The sequence below is a fragment of the Colletotrichum orchidophilum genome (assembly GCF_001831195.1).
Source record: "Colletotrichum orchidophilum strain IMI 309357 chromosome Unknown Scaffold_78.1, whole genome shotgun sequence".
NCBI classification, from domain to species: Eukaryota; Fungi; Ascomycota; class Sordariomycetes; order Glomerellales; family Glomerellaceae; genus Colletotrichum; species Colletotrichum orchidophilum.
The window spans coordinates 214,415-233,398 of NW_019173034.1; the positions used below are offsets into that span (position 1 = coordinate 214,415).

The window sequence follows — 18,984 nt, forward strand, 5'->3', positions numbered from 1 at the left end:
TCTCCATCTAAACCAAGCTGCCAGATGCCGGGCCAAGGGTGAGGCGTGGGAGAGGAGAAGTGCAGCACAGATCGGAGAGGGGCGGGCTCGCAGGAGTCACTGGCGCCAGCTGCTTCTCCTCCGACCCCCCGGTTCACAGTTCGAGATTAGAGGAGCTTGGGAATCGTAGACGTCTTCAAAAGGACTAACTGGACCGGACTGGTTTGCATGACGACAGTCGGGCCCGGGCGCCCGTTCTTGACCGCTGCTGGACCCCAGCCGATCCCTTGAGACATGGCCGGAGGTGGTTTTAAAAAACCAAAAGAGATAAAACCTCTTCCCATGGAACGGCAACGCTTGGAGTCGAACCCCGTAATAAATGGCTCCTGGCCAATGGCCTCTGCTGCATGACGGTTAAAGACTCAAAAAGTCAACATGCTTCGCCCAGTCAATGTCGCGTATTACATAAGGGGGAGCCCCGCATATCCAAGAACCCGAAAAAAGACCCTAGAATATCAAGGGTCGACCGGAACCCTTGTCCCAAGCCCACCTACCAACACCTTGTCGATGTCGTGGTCTTGCATCTTGCCCACTCCGATGGGACAATCCACCCGTAGTGGGAACCGTGGATACTCTCCTGCGACCACTCAAAGATTTGAGAAAGAGAGAAATGCTCGTCACTTTGAGGTCCGAGTCCCTCTGCGCGCGAACTTTGGCGTCATGGCGCCAGCCACGCGCCTTTTCCGCTCTCCGTCTGTCTCTGCCGCTACTGGCACCTTGCCGCCCCGAGACAGAGGGTCTTTGTTCTGGACGGAAATCCCGCTGCTAGAGAGACAGGTGGTCGCCGCTTGTCTCAAAATCTCTCTCTCGGTGTCGCCCAGCATGAATGGTCGGGATACGTCGTCGGGCCATCTTGGTAGATAGTGGGCGTCATGGAATGTACCCAGACTTAGGGCAATGCAAAGTCTCAGGGTCCCCTCAGCATCGCTATGCAAATGCAAAGCGGCTCTCTCTCTCGATCTGCCAAGTGCTAACTACTCCGACTCAAGTCAATTGGACGGATGGCGGTCCGTCTGAAGTCGATGGGCAGCTTCGAGACTCGGCCGATGCACAGAAGAGTTCGTCTCGATCGAGCAGCAGATGATGCATCGAAGCCAGGGCCCGAGCTCAAGGTTGTTCGGGATCCTGGAGTGATTCGACCGTCATTCTGGGGTAGTCGACGCCTCGGCGTCGTTGGCCGCTACCAATTGTAGCGTAGTCTTGCCACGGCCCGCAAACGGTTCCTACGCAGCCGAACCTTCGATGTCTCCAGGTGAGCCGCGGTCGTCATCGATGATCGACCTCGAACCATTGCTACACGCGTGACCCTTGAAACACCGGGACTTGGGCCCTGTCAGTGTACCAAGCCTTTTCCCATCGAGTAAAGCTCACTTGGTTTGCCTCAAGAACTGAGATACAGCACGTGCACAGGGCTTCTCTTGGATAGAGAGTTGGTGAAAGTGAAGGCAAACCTGTCAGCGCGTAGCCCAGCCATCTGATGGGGATCCATTTCCTCTCGTCAGATATCAGCGGTTGCAGACCTGTCTCCGAGGAAGGCATTAAGTCATTTTCCAGGATGCTTGTCATCTCCGGACCTACTTCCCGCATCTGCCCAACATGTTCTCCTCATTCGAAAACCTTGTCCACTATGGTATCCTTCTCACCATTTTTTTTTTCGGAGGGTGGGTGAACTCGAAGTTGGTTTCACAAATCCCGGAAGCTGTTGACTTGCTAAGTGGGCTCAGAAGGAGCAACGGTGGCGGTAGTGTCGCGGTCCGTCAAGGTCCAGATCGATTGATAAGTGCACGAGGATTGAGGCCTATGTCTGTCAAAAACGAGGTTTGCTGCTCACCAGTAAGAACCTCCAAAGGCGTTACATGGTCATGCTCTAGACAAACACTCTCTTCGAGGTCGCCGGAAGGAGTGTTTTGAAGAGCTGCGTGGACTACGGCGTCATGATCTGGACGCAAAAGTGTAGAAACCCGGGATCCATGCTGCTCGCCCCGAAGCTTGACTTACAGCTTTCTAACTCCGTTTGATTCGTTGGGATAAACTGCAAGTAGATGTGCTATGCAACTACATGTTCAACAATCAACTGCTTGAGCCATTCGCTTGCAGTATCAACATCGCCAGGATTCTCTGTGCTTCATCTGACGGCATGGTTAGATTGCTGATGGCAAGACGTGGGATTTAGAGGATCGCGGGGAAGACTGTTCGTTGGGAGTGGAGCTTTCTGGGATTGGAAAAGGGACAAATAAGAGACCTGGATGAATATTGAGAAGGGAAAAAAATGTTTGGGCTCTTGAAAAAAGAGGTGGGGTTTCCTGATCAGGTCGAAGTATCGAGTTGTTGGGAAATAGCGTAGAGCTATAGCATACTCAATTTTTCAAAACGTACAGGATTGTTGAAGCTATCTAGATGTAGAAATTCTCTCGCAGATGTTCTACATGTTGCAGTCCCCAAGCTTATGTCTTGAGACCAGAAAGGTTTACTCGTTAAGATGTGCCCCCTATATCGCCAGAGCAACACCAGCTATTGCACTTGAACGAACATGAGCTAGTCATCTCGTGTACTCGAGCTTAGATTTTCCCTAGGTCAGAAACCATCCCAACTTCGGTCAATAAAGTATGTCCATTATCTGTTCAGCTCGAGGGTAACTTCTGGGCCTTACTTTAGTCCTGTAATTGGGTCCATCTTCGTTACTGTCTTGAGAACAAACCCACTCTAGCTAGCCTAAGGGTGAAGAAGCCAGCTCTTTCTGTAGTGACCAGGCTTTCCTCGGATATCGTTCAAGTATTCCGTTCTCATCAGCCATGGCTGAGAGCTCAGAGAAGCCGGTCAGAAGAACAAAATCCAGTTTTCCGTTAAGAGTCTCTCTATGTATATCTATAGTGACGGTGTGATTTCACTTTGCCAATCAGATGTAGAATCATAAGTTCGGTTCGCACCAGACCAAGGTGATCCCAAATATAGCCCTGACATGTCGTCTTCGTCGTTGTATTAGTAAATCACCCAGTACGTGTATTTGTAACAGTCTTGATAGCATGTTTGTATCTCGACTACCCACCCCTACCGGCAAATATCTTGTTCATGAATTGCCGCTCTGCTGGGGAAAAAGAGGTCATTTCTCATCAACTTTTCTGTATTCCAAATCCCCTCCTCTCTGAATAAGAGCTCCACCCTCTCAACAACGGGTAGCCCGTCTTTTCCTTCTCTCAAAGTTGAACCTCATCCTCTGCGCTCCCTGGACGTAAGATGCCTCGCCCGCCGCCTCTCGTCCTCCGTCAGAACCCAAATCATGCCATCCTCCTCCCCATCATCCGGCTGCGCGGAAACCTCCTCCCACTCCTCCTCCTCCATGTTCGCCACCATCAAAATCTGCGACACCCTTGCAAAGAGCTCCCTGACGCCGTAGTTGCCCTTGGACACGGTGCTGACAATGCTGGAGAAGTCGCGCTCCATGCGGATGACGCCGTAGGCGTTTGCCCGGGCGTCCCAGACCCTGCGTTCGAGTACACGCGAGAGGTACCGTGCCGTGAGGTCATGGAGCGTAGTGAAGGTGTGGGTCGTCATGAGCCGCGCAACGGGCTTCATGAGCTGATCCCAGCCGTGCTCGAAGCGTCGGGACACCTGATCGAGCATCTCCTCCTCATCCTCGTCGTTTTGCTGGGCAAACTCAGCCAACTCCTCTTCGGTCAAAGAGTAGTCTACGTCGCGGAAGGTATCAGTGAGCACGGGCCGGAGCCGTGGTTGGATAACCTGCTTGAAAAGAACCTGAAGTCCCTCGTTGAGAAGCTCGGTAGTCTTGGTCGTGAAGGAACTGTGCAGTGTGTTGAGTGCAGAGGCCACGAAAGCAACGTCCTTGTCAAAAGGGAACGTGTCTCTGAGGGACGGCTCATGAGCATCGCCGTTTGCTTTAGGCGGGTCATTCGTGCTTCCGAGGTTAGTCGTGATGATTCGTCCGAGGTACTCATTTGCAGTGTCGAGACTGTTGATGAGGACGATGAACTGGATGATCCTGTCTTCTGGCGGAAACCCTCCTTGCACAATGGGCTTGGGGTAGGACTCGTCTCGCATCTTTCGCTGAATCATGCCGACAAAGTCTGAGCCGAGGACTCGGCCGATGGTGGGGATGACGGATGAGATGACATCTCTTTGAGACGTCGATATTGACTTTTGAATAACGGCACTGACAACGTACATGACGTCGTCAACCGCAGAGATGATGAATGCTTGGTTCGTGTCGATGTGCTTGTTCATGCTGAGAGATAGTCCACTAGCCGGTGATTCGTCTAGTTGGAACGCTTTTTCGACGGATCTTCGGAAGAAGAAAGTCATCATGATGTTATACGGGGATGTTAGCTTGTCCGAGACCTTCTTCTTGAGGTTGGATTTGACAACAACTTCCGGCATTGAAAGCGGTGCATCAACAGGTGTAGAGGGTTCCTGGAGGGATTGTTAGTGATGAGTTCGCAATGACAGGGAAGCGTTCCACTTACGCGAGTCTTTCCTGCCAGGAACTTTGAGTACAGAGACCACCGGCCGAGCATAATTGCGATCTCACTAAGAAGGCCATCGACCTCCTTCATATTGACGCCCTCATCCTCACTGGCACGCGGGTTCGCGCCGGCGCCCATGGCAGGCGAGTTGACCCGTGGTGTCCCGCCCCTCTGTGGAGGTAGGAAACTCTGCACCAAGAAAGAAAAGGGGTAGCTCTTGACGTCCTTCAACCGTCTGTCAACGTCTCGCTCATCGCTCCATGAGTCGAGAACGATGCCCCCTTGTACGTCGGCCTCCTGTTGCAAACGCTCAATGACACGAACCATCTTGCCAGAGCCATAATGGAGCTCGACGAGACCACCATGGCCTTCCACAATGCGGGCAATATGATCGAATAATCTGGTGAGGGCATTCGCATAGAAGAAGCCTTCTTTCCTCGCCTGGACACCAGGACCCTCCTTCAAAACGGATCTTGCCGTACCGGCCACGCCCTGGCAGACATATCGCCCGTAGACGTCCAGGCCAACGTCTCCTCTTCCAATGAGCGGGAAGAGTTTGAAGAACCTCGTCACCTTGGCGCCATCTCCCTCCCTGGTCGCCTTCTCAAACTCCCTGAGGAACAGCCCGCAGAGACTCTCTTTGGCATTCTCGAGCGTCACCCACGGTGGGTCGGGAACCTCAACGGACGGGACAATTGACGACGCAAACTTGCCCTTGGTGATATCTTCAGGCACCTGCGCCGCCCGCGCCAGGTACGCCGCGGCCGCCTCCCAGTCCTGCGGGGCACCCATGCTACCAACGACGCCCTGGACGCAAGCCTTGAGCTCGACGACCTGCTTGACGACTTCGAGTGTATCCTCGACCCGGCTTTTCTCCAGGTCCAGCTCCTTCACCTTATTGCTCAGCCGCCCCGCGGTGTCCGCAGCCGTCGAGAGCATGTCATTGCCAACTGACCGCGCGGCGATGACCTGACTGCCGAGCCCCGCGCGCAGCAGGTCCAATCGGCCTAGCTCGCGTGCGAGGTCAGCCTGGGAGTCAAGAAGTGCATCGAGGCGGCTCGTGATCGTCGATTCGCGGGCGTGGAGAGCTTCGAGGGCAGCACGCACCTCGGCGACGCTCGATGCTGCGTAGATGCTGCTGGTGCTGCTACTGCTGGGTCGGGCCGCAGCGCTGCTGTGCGCGCCGTCGGCGGCATTGTCGCTGTCCGCGCGATGGGAGGAAACGCCATTCGTGAGTGTTGACATTGGCGCGAGCTAGCTGACGGGTGCATAGCTACCTTGGCCTGCCAGCAGAGGTAGGGGGTGTTGTCTGTGCCGTGAGGGTTGAGGCCGAGGTCGAGGTGTTAGCTGGCCCGAAGTGCAAGGTAGGAGTTTCGGTGAGCAAGGCTCACCGATAAGCGAGGTCAAGGTGTGGGCGCAAGGGAGGAACAAAGTTTGGGCTGATCTGCAAAACTGTCCTATTCAGAGCATCGGACGAAAGCAAGGAGGGGGTTTACGATTGGATTTTGGAAAGGCCGTTAAACTATTTACCGTATTCAGAGATTTACATATATGCTAAGGCCGTTGACCGGTACGACTCCCCCGTACCTCACATGAGTGATGCTTCCCGTTCTACACTGCCTGACTGTAACTGCCGCCCATGCGCCGTCTGGCATATTTCCAGTATTTTCTAACCTCATCCGCCCAAAACACCGTGCTACAAAGCATCAGAAGTCCTAACAAATCGAACAAGCCCAATGCCTCTGTTTGGAAAACCTCCTGGAGCCAAGGGAAGTAAATGACAAGTAATTGGCCCGCAATGCTGAGTGAGACCGCCCAGTTGAACAAGGTGTTTGAAAAGAGCCCAACTTCGCCTCGCAGAATCGACTTTGATTCGGATCGGCAGGCCAATGCGTTGAACATATCAAATAATACAAAGCAAGTAAAGGTCATGGTCGTATCGCGGCGGTTAACCTCGCCATCGGCCAGCATCTCACGTCTATAGACGAGCATCGTGCCCGCCATGATGATGAATGCCGAGGTCATGACCCTGTAGAGCAGAGCCCTCGTGAGGACTGCGTCGTTCCGCTTCCGTGGGGGCCGGTTCATTACGTCGGCGTCAACGGTTTCTACGCCAAGCGACTGAGCGGGTGGGCCATCCATGATGATGTCTGTGAAGTCGTTAGTTTGGATAGAAACTTCCCTGGGAACAGATGGACTCACTGATCCAGAGGATCTGCATGGCATTCAGTGGCGATTTGAAGCCGAGGATTGTGCAGATTAGTACGAGAGACAAGCCAGCTGCGCTTGTACTCAGCTGGAACGTCAAAAAATTCTGGATATTGTTGAAGATTCCCTTGCCCTCTTCGATCGCTCGAAGTATCGTTGAGAAATCGTCGTCCGTCAGAATCATATCGGCAGCCTCCTTGGCCACATCAGTCCCGTGTAAGCCCATCGAAATGCCAATATCTGCCCTTTTCAGTGCCGGAGCATCGTTGACACCATCTCCAGTCATGGCCACAATATCGCCCCTGGCCTGGAAAGCCCGAATAATCTTTAGCTTATGGTCCGGGTTCGTGCGGGCAAATATGGTAGTGTGCTGAATGGCATGGGAAAGCTCCTCTTCTGACATGACATCAACATCCTCACCCCTCAAGACTGGTCGGACTGCGGCTTGATTAGAGGCGTATTCGATGGGCTTTGCAATCGGCATGCCAAGCTGTCTCCCGATTGCCACGGCGGTCGTCTCGGCGTCTCCTGTTATCATGACAACTCTGACACCTCCGCGCAAAAGTCTCCTAATTGACTTGCCAACTCCAGGTCTTGGGGGATCGCTCATGCCGACCAGGCCAGCAAATGTCAGGCCCCTATATGTCTCGTCGACGGGTTGGGGAGTATTGGTACGACTGGTCGGCGCCAGTGCCGTTCTGCCCCTATGTCTCGAAACCGCACCGCTGGCGAATGCAAGTACGCGGAGGCCCCTCGACGCCATAGTCTCGGCAGCTTGCAGTGCCTCCTCACGACGCGTGGAGTCGAGGACGATCTCTCGGCCGTCGCGGGTGAGATAGGTGTCGCAAGCTTCGAGAATTCGGTCGATGGATCCTTTCATGTAGGCAAACTCCTTATCGTGGGTTCCAATGGTGACGCCCATCCATTTACGCTCAGAACTGAAGGGGGTCTCCGTCAGACGCGCACCGATAGACTCGCGAACGTCATGCTCCTTGAATCTGTCAAGCAGATCGAGCATAGCGACGTCCGTAGGTTGGCCACACCATCGTGTGTAAGTTGAAGTGAAGTCTGCTCCTTGCGTTGATGATAGGACGGCCCTAGCGGCCGCACCGTTCTCGGTGTACTGCTGTGCCAAACGGCCATTGTTCGCAATGTTTCCAATCCGTAGGATACGCAAAGTGGCGGGGTCTGGCTTGGTTTCCGTCGCTTCATCATCAGATTCAACATCAATGGCGCCATTGGCACCAAAATACCACATCTTAGCGGTTGTCATGTGGTTCATGGTAAGAGTTCCTGGGGCATGTCAGTAAATACCGAGTTTGATCGCCAATCAATGCTTTCGCCCTCATACCTGTCTTGTCGGTGCAAACGACATTTACCGAACCCAGAGTCTCTACCTTGGGCATTCTGCGCACGATAGCATTGTGGCGAGCCATTCTATGGACACCAAGAGCTAGGGTGACCGTCACGATAATTGGTAGACCTTCCGGAATAGCTGCAACAGCAAGAGAGATTGAAATGGTGAAGATTTCCAACAGTTTCTTTCCCTGAAGCCATCCGACTAGAGAGATTAGTCCGATAACAACGAACGAAGCTTTGCTGAGCTGAGAGCCTAGATCGTCCATTGAGAGTTGGAGAGGTGAACGAGGACTTTCTGTCCCAGACACGCTGGTCGCAATTGTTCCGAAGTTGGTTTGCCCACCCGTTGCAAAGACAATCCCTTGGCCGTGACCGGATCTCACGAGTGTGCCCATCCAGGCAATGTTGTTCTCGCCACTCCCACCCGCATCACGGTTGTCGGACAAGGCGGATGGACTCGGAAGCTGAAGCGTGTCTGCGCCATATGCCGGGGACAAGAGACTTCGCGCTTTCACTTCAGCAGTGATCCGCACTGGCTCGTTTTCTCCTGTGAGGTTTGACTCGTCAATCGTGAGATCTGCTGCCTTGGTGACCCGAATATCCGCCGGAATACGATCGCCCGTGGTGAAGTAAACCAAGTCTCCTGGCACAAGCTGCGAAGCCATGACCTTTGATGAGGTTGCTTCCAGCATTTCTTCCCCAGGCGTAGTAGATCCGACCGACTCTGTGCCGTCCATAGGTCCCTGTGGGGGCCAGGTGGGAGTTCGGGCGCTGCCGGGTGTCTTGCTGGCAGCTGAACGGACCAGATGGGCGTGAGCAGGAACTAAATGGCTAAGAGCCTCTATTGACTTTTCTGAGCGGTATTCTTGCACAAAGCCGACTGAGACGACGATTGTCACGGCGACCGTGATGCTGACTGCGTCATCCATATTGCCTAAAAATAAGGATGCTCCGGCCGACACAAGCAACAGCAAGATAAGCGGTTCCTGAAATTGTTTGATGAACCGAAGCCACAGCGGTTCGGGGGGTTCGTGGGGTATCTCGTTCGGTCCGTAGTCGCTGAGTCGGTTCATGGCTTCTGCTGGTGAGAGACCGTGGGTAAGGGACGTTTGAAGACGGCTGGCGGCTTCTGTCGAACTCATCGAGGAGAACTGGTCGGCGATGCTCTACACAAATATACATGAGCTCAATCCTGAAGATATGGAGGGATAAGGAGAGTATTACCCTTGACTGCGCCGACGTAGTTCGATTGTGGCCTGGCCTGGGCCGCGTTGATTCCGTCTCCACAGGTTCCATGGTCAAACCATTGATGCTCGGCCTCTTGGCCGTCAGAGGCAACAAAGCTTCGCCATCGTTGGAGTCCTTCCTTTTATGCCACGGCCACTGCATACCTGCGTATGGCGAGGCAGAATAACTCGGTCACGACCTTGGATTAGTTGTTGAACGCCCAACGCCGATCATCTGTCAGTGGAGGAGGCGAAAAGGAGGCATGCGCCGAGGCTAAAGGATATGTCGTCGGATCTCAGGGCACGTTCGTTTTCGGAGGATGTAAGGTCCTTTATCGCCAAGGTATCAATTGCGGGGAGCTTGGTCCGAAGACATAGTTTCGCGGAAGCTGGTGACGGGGTGTAGACAAGCGGATGTCGTGGGAAAAGATCAGAAAACGTGTGCCTTCGGCTGGGATAGCAGATGCATAGCCAAATCTGGTCCCAGGGACAGGGCGTGCGGCGTGCCGACGCGACTCTTAGTTTGGCGGGTCCGTGGCTGTTGTACAGGGGGCCCTGGAACGAGGACTCGGGAGCAGTCTCGCCGCTCCGCACATCCCAGTGGACCGTTGCTGGAGCATGCCGCTGCAAGCAATCCAGTGTCGTGGTCACTGGTCAGGCGTCAGACATGGGCATGCACGATATCAGTTACATGTCTCATGATTGCCACGTAAATTTGTCCAAGCCATACCATTACAAATGAATGATCCTAGCCTCGCTATTGGTGTCAATGCTAGGATATCTCATTGCTGGTATCCGTATCTGGCGGCTCAACGCGGAAGCAACGGAAAAACGAGGGGGAATGGTCACCATCAAGGTCGTGGAAATGTTAGGTATACACTGTGTCCAGGCTGCAACGACGCAAAGTGACACCGACACTTGTCTTTTGAAGCCGTAATTTTTATAAGCCAAAATTAGTCCAAATTAGTCGGGGCCTCCAGGTCCCAAGTCATAGTGATCATGTTCGGGATTCAAATTGGAGATACAGGGCCTCCAATAATATCTCGGAGGCTTACACTACTAAAATTTGGTTTCGTCTCATGTGTGTCTCCAAGCGGACCAGTAGGCTTTAGCAGTGGGAACTCCTCGCCTCGAGATTCCTCAACTCACGACAACTCATTGCTGCAGCTGAAGTGTTTGCCGCACTTGACTGCGTGATGCGTGTGAGATGAACAAGATAAAGGATATAATGTTGCAGGAGGTACTTGATTCGGAACTTGGGCTGCATCCTCTGCGGCACCTGGAGTGGTAATCACTATGCATGGTGCCTGCTTCGACTTACAGCTTCCGAGTTGGGAAAGCTCCGGACCTCGTACCTGAAAATGCTTAGATAATACATACGAAGTTGGCATCCTTGCCATGTACTGTTCACACCGCCACAGTATGAGAAAATACCTCCGACCCGCCGCTTCCGGGATGGTCGCCGGGTCAGCGAGTTGATGATCCAAGAGCGGAGCAACGGTCTCACGTGATGTGGCTGGTGCCACCAAATTCTGCGCGGACCAATCCCTGCCCAATCCCAGCCCCGTCAATTTGCGTCCACTGGCACGGCGCCGACAGAGAAGACCACCACACCTTGACTCCCCCCTCCTGCTCGCTTCCTTCATCTCCCTCATCGCTGCTCATCGCGCTCTTGCTACTATTGCTATCGCTGCAAGTTACTCTTCGGCCCTTCGCGATCGTTACGACTTGCTTCATGTCACCGCGCATCGTACTCTGCGCGTGTTAGACTTCCTCCCGACCGCTACATCCCCAACGCGACCCGATTCCCCATAACAACGCGCTTTCGTGTTTACGAGAGCTTCCGCAACCACCCCTCCCACCCCGGCGCGCGTCGCTGCATATATACCTTACGAGCAGTAGCTCTTGCTTCTTGTCTCTCGCATTAACGACTCGCGTTACGATTCGCCGTAGCCGCCATGTTCTATTCGGAGACGCTCCTCCAGAAGAGCGGGCCGCTGGCCCGCGTTTGGTTGTCGGCCAACATTGAGCGCAAGCTTTCAAAGACGCACATCTTGCAGTCCAACCTGCCGGACAGTGTAGAGGCTATCATTACACCCGGCCAGGCCCCGATGGCCCTTCGTCTAAGTGGCCAGTTGCTGCTTGGTGTTGTCAGAATCTACAATCGCAAAGCCCGTTATCTCTTGGAAGACTGCAATGAGGCCTCGATGAAGATCAAAATGGTGCGCTTGCTCCCCACTTGGGTTTTTGACGCGTTTGACTAACTTGTGTAGGCGTTCCGTTCAAGTGATAACCACGATATGGCAGTCGCCAACCTCTACGTTAACAACCGCGAAGCGCTGCTGCTGCCTGACAAGATTACTCCACTAGACAACCTGGATCTTCCTCCGCCTCCCGATGCGGCTTGGCTCTTGTCGCAAATGGACGATGTCACAGCTACGCCAGTTGGCCGCAAGGGGCGCGTTAGCAACCGTGACATCAACCTGCAGGAGGATTTCAACAACAGCCAATTTTTAAACCAGGTGGACACTCTCGATGACGAACTGGAGCTCGCACCTATGGAGGATCTCGACCTCGAACTCGATTTTGGCATGGACATCGATGAGCGACCCACTCGCATGGATACGACTATCGAAATGGGAAGAGATGCGCCTCTGGCTCGCTCAGTCGAGGACGACATGTTCAGCGAGCTCGATATCATGCCGCGAGGCAAGGACCAGACCGAGCGTGAACCCTCACTGGGTCTGAACCTTGACTTTGGCGACGATACCGTTCGTATCGCTGATGAAGAGGGCGATATTCAAATGGGTGACGACAACGAGTTCCAGTTCCCCATCGGCGATCAATCTGTTGTTCCGGGTCTTTCTGGTGGTCCTTTGGACATGCCGCGTGGCCGCATCTCTGAATCGCCACTTTCAGAGATCGACCCTGAGTTCGCGAGAGAGGTTGAAGAGGAATATTCCCGCATTCAGCATACGGATCTCTATGAACCAGATGAGGAAGAGGAGCATACAGTCATTCGTCATCCTCAACGAGCGAAGAAGAGGAAGATTCTGCTGCCAGACGAGCAGACGATGCTTTCAAGCACCCACATCAAAGACCAACAGGCTAACCATGCCAACATTCTCAGAGCTCAATCGTTCTTGCCTAGGGATCCGTTCGTCCTCGCTCTGATGGAAATGCAAAAGAGTGGCGGCTTCGTTTCCAACATCATGCTCGATGGCCGCAGTGCCAATTGGGCACCTGAGCTGAGAGGTATGCTCTCGCTTGAAGCTGTCAGCCGATCCAACGAGTTGAAGAGGAAGCGGGACAGCGGCATCGCTGATGTGGAGAGTGACAACGGTGCCACATCCAAGTCGCCTCGCCTGAATGTCGAAGAAGACGATGCATTTGCTGTCGAGGATGCCGGTCTAGGCAATCAAAGCATAGCAGCAGATGGCACTATCCTTGAGATTCCAGCTGACGAAGAGGGCATCAATTTTGGAGGAGACGACGACAACACCGGCAGACCCGTTTCACGTGAAGGAAGCCCTATGCCCAACTTTGATGAGACAACTGCTCCTGCAGTTCATCCCCAGGACAGTGGCCCTGTCTCCATGGGTACCAAGCATGCTGTCCACGTACTGAGAGATATTTTTGGCCCCGAGGCCGAGCACGACGCCGACCAGCGCAAGAAGAAGGCCGTGGTCTTCCAGGACCTCCTTCCCGAGAAGAGAACGACGAAAGCAGATGCTACCAAGATGTTCTTCGAATGTCTCGTCTTGGCTACGAAGGACGCGATCAAGGTAGAGCAGGGCGAGACCCTCGGCGCTCCCATCAGAGTCCGCGCCAAGCGTGGCCTTTGGGGAGCCTGGGCAGAGCGCGAGGCAGGTGGCGAGATTGCCGAGGAGGAGGAGCTAAACCAACCCGAGCCCGCAGCCGTGAGTGCCCCGGCTGTTGCTGTGGAGGCATAGACGATCACTGCTTGCTTTGACGAAGACCACTCGATTGATGCATAGCTATTGGAGGCTTGGCATGTAAAGTAACCGTTCTTTCTCTCTCTGTTGGACTACGTTTGGGGTCGGTCCTGGAAATGGCACTCAGCCAAGTGGCGTTTGGAGTAAATTAGGATGCTGGAGAGATACCAGATGCAGTTGCGGCCTGGGAGGGTGGGAAAAGCATGATTTGGGTACCCGAGCCGCATCTTCGTCGTTGGAGTGGCTTAATGTCGTTTTTTCTGCCTTTTTTTTTTTTTCAACTGGAGTGCTAGTATAGCTTGTTTTGATCGAGGCCATGGCGGGCCTGTAAGGATACCTCAGTACCTAGTTAGCTGTTCCCCATTGTCAATGAAGCTAGACATTTCTTCATTTCAAACTTTTGCGTGAGTGGTGACAAAGACTGTGATTGCATCTAAGCTTTGCGATTTCTCTGCCTCGAACAGCCTAATGGTTTGAGGGTGTCCACCACTCAAGGCTGTATAATCCCTACTAGTTTACGGATATGTTGTACTTCGTCGCGGACTTGTGCAACCCAGCTGCAATGAGTAGGTGGATTTGCTCGTCGTCGGGGTTGTCGCGTTATGTCCAAACGCCTTGTACATTACAATTTCGGATAGCGTAGTTGCGAAGAGCGGAATTTGAGATTGACCGCTACATAGATAAATATGTATTAATCAGTCCATAACGGGCAACTCTCATCGTTTGTTTGGTGGTTCTAGACGAGTCAGAAACAGATTTTGTATATATGTAGTAGAACATGTCAAAGTGCGCCTGACTCAGATGAGTTTTCGGCTTCTTGTAGACCAGACTTACGGTCTATGGTCAGCAGCTCTGAATACGACTAAAGGTCGTCAGCCACGCCGAAAGTAAGTGAGCTTGGAAAGTTGGACAGCGCCCACTTCTTTGAACCAGTACCGCCTCTACCTATCCCGGGGAATAGTGATATTAGTGATTGCCAAAAGAAATCAGCCATCCATACAACCTCTGGCACCTTTTAGATCCAAAGCTTAATGAGGGTTATGATGACAACAAAGCGTGATTCTATCTACTGAATTTAATTCAAGATTTGAGTAGCGAAGGGCTGTAACTGATTTGCCCCGGCTGTATCGGGCTCAGCAACTCAGCGTACGAGAAAGTGATGATATTTCATAGCGAAATACATCTTGGGGATCACAATGCACGAAGTGTATTCTTCCATCGCTGTCTCCCAGGTCAAAATGAGTCGGGCCTGAAACCTCGACCCACGTTGAGTGTTGTCTATTGAGGGTGTAGCATATTAGATCCAGTGGTGATTTAACCTTTGCCCACCAAGGACCATGCTCTCAACTTCAGCCATCACCTTCAGTTGTAATCGGAAGGCCTTTTGGTTCACACACGACAGAGGGACGACTCGAAGCTCCGATGGCTCCATGAAGTGGCCAGAAGGGACTTTGTCAAACTTTGGCGCGTAACTTCGAAATTAGATTGCAACTCGACCCAGTTACCTGAGTATTACCTCAGTACCCTAGACGTCATTGCAGCCGCGGCAGTGGTACATAAAGGTCCCGTTATGCACAGACCACTCGACTGATAACGATAAGGCGAACAGGACAATTTACATCCTAAGGTAGGTAAGGTACCATGCTGCTCGGGACAAACTATCCTCTGCTCCAAGCCGACCTTGAGGCCTTGCGATACACGTCTTGAACGACTCAGATTTTCATTCTTACGAATCTTCTTTGTATTCTCGTCACTCATTTGCCCTTCAATTTGGCTCCGTAGAGTCTGCCTCTCCTTTCCCTTCCTCGATGCCTCTTTCTCCCTCTACTAACAGCTATGGATGGTGATCCGAACGTTGAGTCGCAGCTCGACTCGTTTAGCTTGACCTTCCCCCTACCCTATCGCATAGGGTGTATCATTGTCCTTGGTAGGTAGCGATTGCGCGTGAATTGAAATGACATGCTGACTATAGCATAGCTGTCTGGGGCTGGGGTGTTAACCTCCACTACCTACACAAAGTCAAGATCGATGTACCGGCCTTGATTCGATATCCCTCACGATCCTCCCCGACACAACCGGCGCATCACCTCTCGACTTACCGCCTTGCAACCGTACTTTCGACGGTTTTCTTACTCTCGATTTCGACCTTCTGGCTCTTTTCCCGTCGAACCCCCGCCCTCGTCATCGAATATGACTGGTTACCGATGACCTTCCTGGTCGCCCTTGCGGCCCTGTTCTTCGTTCCGATTCGCAACTTTTCGCAAGGCGGGCGATCGCGATTCCTCGCTACGCTACGCCGCGTGAGCATCGGAGGTATAGCAGAAGCCAAGGATGGAAAATTCGGAGATATTTTGCTCGCCGATGTGTTGACGAGCTATTCCAAGATCTTGGGAGATCTCTACGTTGTGCTGTGCATGTTCTTCACGCCGTCCGGGGCTTCGACCGCGCGACCGGACCGGAACTGCGGTGGAACAGTGATAGTGCCGCTCATCATGGCAGTTCCGTTCGCGATACGGTTCAGGCAGTGCATCATTGAGTATTTCCGAGTCCGAAGAGCGCCTTACAAGGAGTCAGTCGGTTGGGGCGGACAGCATCTGGCCAACGCCACCAAATACGCCACGGCCTTTCCCGTCATCATCTTCAGTGCACTGCAACGAAGCGTTCCGGCTGATCAGCCAGCGCCTGGTTTGAACAGAGCATGGCTGGTGGCAGTGCTGGTCAACTCCCTTTACTCGTGGTATTGGGATGTTGCCAAGGATTGGGACCTGACGTTGTTCTCATCGGCGCGCCAGCGCAACAATCCGGAACACCCGTTCGGGCTCCGTCGGCGGCTTGTTTTCCAGCAGCCCGTTATCTACTACAGTGTCATTGTGATGGACTTGATGCTGCGGTGTTCTTGGTCGCTCAAGTTGAACGCTCATTTGGACAAGTTCACGGACTTTGAGAGTTCCATCTTCTTGTTGCAGTCTATGGAGGTATTCCGACGATGGGTGTGGATATTCTTCCGGATTGAGACAGAGTGGCTGAGGAACAACACGTCGGGGCTTGCGGTGGACGACATCTTGCTTGGAGACTACCAAGGCAAGTACGACTCTGATGAAGACTAGGAGCTGCGCGAGCTTCCTCGATGAGATAGAGGCCTTGTAATGTACGTGTGTAACTATGGGTGCTCGGAGTTATTGGTCTAGACGGGAGTCGATCTGAACATGATATTTTGACCTGGGCTTAGATTTCTACTCTACTGAATCATACTTCTAACGAGCCTTTCCCAAACATGGATTATGTTCTCTATCAAAACATGGGGTATACTTCTATGTGTCTTTACATGGGCGCGAATACCCAACCATTCTAACCAACATCACAATGCCCAAGAAAACCACGGGCGCTGCGTAGTGTTTGGTTCTTTCAGCTTGTTGAGGCAGTATCCGTTATGATTCCTCCTCACCCTGCCATCACATTCGCATCGGCACCCGATCCCTCCATCAATTGGTGTCGAAAATGATGACGCGTTTCCGAGCGCCTGAGACCCAGGTAACTGTCCGCCTGGCGCATTGGCCGGGCATTGGAACAGCTCGTCGTGCCTGTAGCCGAAATCCTCAAAATGATGCACTTTGTCGGCGTTGAGAAGCATGCCGACGGCCAGCGAGTGTACAGCGGCGTCACCCCACTGAATGCAACACCAAATCCTGGTTAGTGATCTGCTCCAGGCTGCCAGGGGTTTTGGCACAGGGGGTGAAGATTGGGTGGTTGGACGAGAAGCGACTCGGCAGCTGGGAGGAAGGAACGTCGAAGCTGACGTGGAGAAGTACGGCAACGCTTGGTTTTCCTGTCATTCCAATTTCTCCAACGACATGCTTCAACCTCTTCATCTCCTGGACGGCTTTGCAAAGTCCAACTCTTTGCCCATCACATCATAACAAGATGAAAAGACGATCGAGGATCCACTCACCCTTTCAAAATAGAAACCTCCTGTATCATCAAGCGCCTTGAAGAAAGCCTGATACTGATTTCCCCGGAAGAAGTCGAGATCCGCTATTTCAAAATTGCTCCAATAATGGCAGCCGCTCCAGGCGTCACCGGATTGATCACGGTGTGGCAGCAGGCTCATGAGCGACCGCAGCGGGTACGGGAGCCACGATGGCTCCATCATAGCCTTCCACAATGCCGACGACGCCAGATCGAACGCCTCCTTGAACTCGGCCGTGTTTCGAAAGAGTGAAGGCACCGTGTCCCATTCTTCCCACAAGGAAATTGTGAAGCCGTATACCTTCTTGTGCCGGGCCATCTCCGCAAAAGGATCGTATGTCATAGAGCAGAGGAAATCGACATCGGGCTCCAGTCTCCAGTACCATTTGTATTTTCGGAGGGCTTCGAGCTGGTAGAAGTTCCTGCCGGTCTTGAAGTTAGTATACGGCCCTCAAGAAGCTTAAGCTGAACGTTAAAGAACTATGACTGACCCCGAATAGAAACGGCACATGTGGTGGTAACCTTCTTCGCCGGCATGCATGGTGCCCCGCGCCCCTTGTTCCGCAATGCTGCTCTTCGCAGCTGTCTGGTTGATCCACTCGGGATATGTCCAGTCTTCCTGCGGAATCACTTCAAACGTCGCCCCTCCGCTTGCCGTACTATTCAAAGCCTCGATGAAACGGTCGTCGAATGGCTCGTTGTTGAGGAAGACGATTGGGTAGTGGAACCACCGGTTGAAGTGCTTTTCTAGCGAGGCAACTGTATGGTTTGCTTCCCTGAGCTCGGAGTTCTTGGCCAGCATCACTAGAACTCCATTCTCGCGCTTGCCGGTCACATCTGGTTCACGACAAGACGTGTAAAAAGGCTCATCATGCTCGTCGGACGGTCGTGGCGCAAAGAACGTTCTACGATGGATTACTGACTCCATCACGCCCACAGCGAGAAGCAGCCAAAGCCAGCTGGGGAGTCGGAAACGCGTCGGCCGTCGCCGCGGACTCACATATCGGCGGATCATCGCACTGATCGACGTCTACATGAGCCGTTTCCTTCAAAATCAAAACGAGGAAGATAGAAAGATACAGGAGGAATGCAGGAAGAAAGGTTTGCGACGTAACTCAGTAGGCCTAGCTCCGGGCGAGTGGTTCAAGCAGCTGGGCTTGAGGAATAAGACATTCAACTACGCTATTGACGAAACCGCGGCGCAACACGGAATGCTAGGCTATAACCCGCTACCTTCTACAGCATTGACCTCAACCAACACAAGCTAATAATTGCTTGTTCGAGCTGAATCTAACGAAGCCAGCTGCTAGAGCTGACGTGCGCCAAAGACAAGCAAATTCAGGTCCTGCGCTGGATTCTGGATTGGCGCCCATGCGCCGCCTACTATAGTAGACCGCTGGTGCTGTTCAGGGAGAACCAGCATGGGAGAACAACCCCTTGACTATTAGCTCGAGACGAAAGATGGGACGGCATTGGCTCCCACACGCCGGGACGGGCCAGTGCTTGAGCTAGCTGCGAAATGTCAGCCCTTCGCACGAACCTGCATGAGGATCAAGGGTTTAGATTGGGGTCGAAAAAGGAGGTCGTATCAGCATCATTTGTTGCAAACCTCCCACCATCCTGCTGACCAGATCAAGACAGCGAGCGGCCTCCGATGTCAGTCCAGGCATCGAAGTCTAATACACAACAGTCGATCCTTTTTCTCTCTCCGTGCGTATAAGCTCGTATGGTCAAGCAAGACCTCTTTTCTCA

The 18,984-nt window shown here is 53.0% G+C and overlaps 7 protein-coding genes across 7 annotated transcripts; 4 read left to right on the top strand and 3 right to left on the bottom strand.

Moving 5' to 3' along the window:
* Nucleotides 1–1,040: 1,040 nt before the first annotated feature.
* Nucleotides 1,041–1,232, top strand: CORC01_08950 (uncharacterized protein; the record flags this gene model as incomplete). Its single annotated transcript, XM_022620580.1, has 1 exon — nucleotides 1,041–1,232. One exon carries the CDS (start codon nucleotides 1,041–1,043, stop codon nucleotides 1,230–1,232), a length of 192 nt encoding a protein of 63 aa, XP_022472970.1.
* A 2,014-nt stretch (nucleotides 1,233–3,246) lies between these two features.
* CORC01_08951 (COG4 transporter) lies at nucleotides 3,247–5,762 on the bottom strand (the record flags this gene model as incomplete). The annotated part of the gene is made up of 2 exons (XM_022620581.1): nucleotides 3,247–4,464; nucleotides 4,518–5,762. 2 exons carry the CDS (start codon nucleotides 5,760–5,762, stop codon nucleotides 3,247–3,249), a joined length of 2,463 nt encoding a protein of 820 aa, XP_022472971.1.
* Nucleotides 5,763–6,128: 366 nt separating this feature from the next.
* On the bottom strand, nucleotides 6,129–9,473 carry CORC01_08952 (calcium-transporting P-type ATPase; the record flags this gene model as incomplete). The annotated part of the gene is made up of 4 exons (XM_022620582.1): nucleotides 6,129–6,667; nucleotides 6,720–8,018; nucleotides 8,077–9,250; nucleotides 9,309–9,473. The coding sequence occupies 4 exons, from the start codon at nucleotides 9,471–9,473 to the stop codon at nucleotides 6,129–6,131; spliced, it is 3,177 nt and encodes a 1,058-aa protein (XP_022472972.1).
* An 836-nt stretch (nucleotides 9,474–10,309) lies between these two features.
* On the top strand, nucleotides 10,310–10,481 carry CORC01_08953 (uncharacterized protein; the record flags this gene model as incomplete). Its single annotated transcript, XM_022620583.1, has 2 exons — nucleotides 10,310–10,393; nucleotides 10,446–10,481. 2 exons carry the CDS (start codon nucleotides 10,310–10,312, stop codon nucleotides 10,479–10,481), a joined length of 120 nt encoding a protein of 39 aa, XP_022472973.1.
* A 787-nt stretch (nucleotides 10,482–11,268) lies between these two features.
* Nucleotides 11,269–13,263, top strand: CORC01_08954 (uncharacterized protein; the record flags this gene model as incomplete). Its single annotated transcript, XM_022620584.1, has 2 exons — nucleotides 11,269–11,532; nucleotides 11,584–13,263. 2 exons carry the CDS (start codon nucleotides 11,269–11,271, stop codon nucleotides 13,261–13,263), a joined length of 1,944 nt encoding a protein of 647 aa, XP_022472974.1.
* Nucleotides 13,264–15,102: 1,839 nt separating this feature from the next.
* On the top strand, nucleotides 15,103–16,373 carry CORC01_08955 (EXS family protein; the record flags this gene model as incomplete). The annotated part of the gene is made up of 2 exons (XM_022620585.1): nucleotides 15,103–15,193; nucleotides 15,244–16,373. 2 exons carry the CDS (start codon nucleotides 15,103–15,105, stop codon nucleotides 16,371–16,373), a joined length of 1,221 nt encoding a protein of 406 aa, XP_022472975.1.
* A 251-nt stretch (nucleotides 16,374–16,624) lies between these two features.
* CORC01_08956 (glycolipid 2-alpha-mannosyltransferase) lies at nucleotides 16,625–18,247 on the bottom strand (the record flags this gene model as incomplete). The annotated part of the gene is made up of 3 exons (XM_022620586.1): nucleotides 16,625–16,933; nucleotides 17,216–17,654; nucleotides 17,724–18,247. The coding sequence occupies 3 exons, from the start codon at nucleotides 18,245–18,247 to the stop codon at nucleotides 16,625–16,627; spliced, it is 1,272 nt and encodes a 423-aa protein (XP_022472976.1).
* Nucleotides 18,248–18,984: the final 737 nt, after the last annotated feature.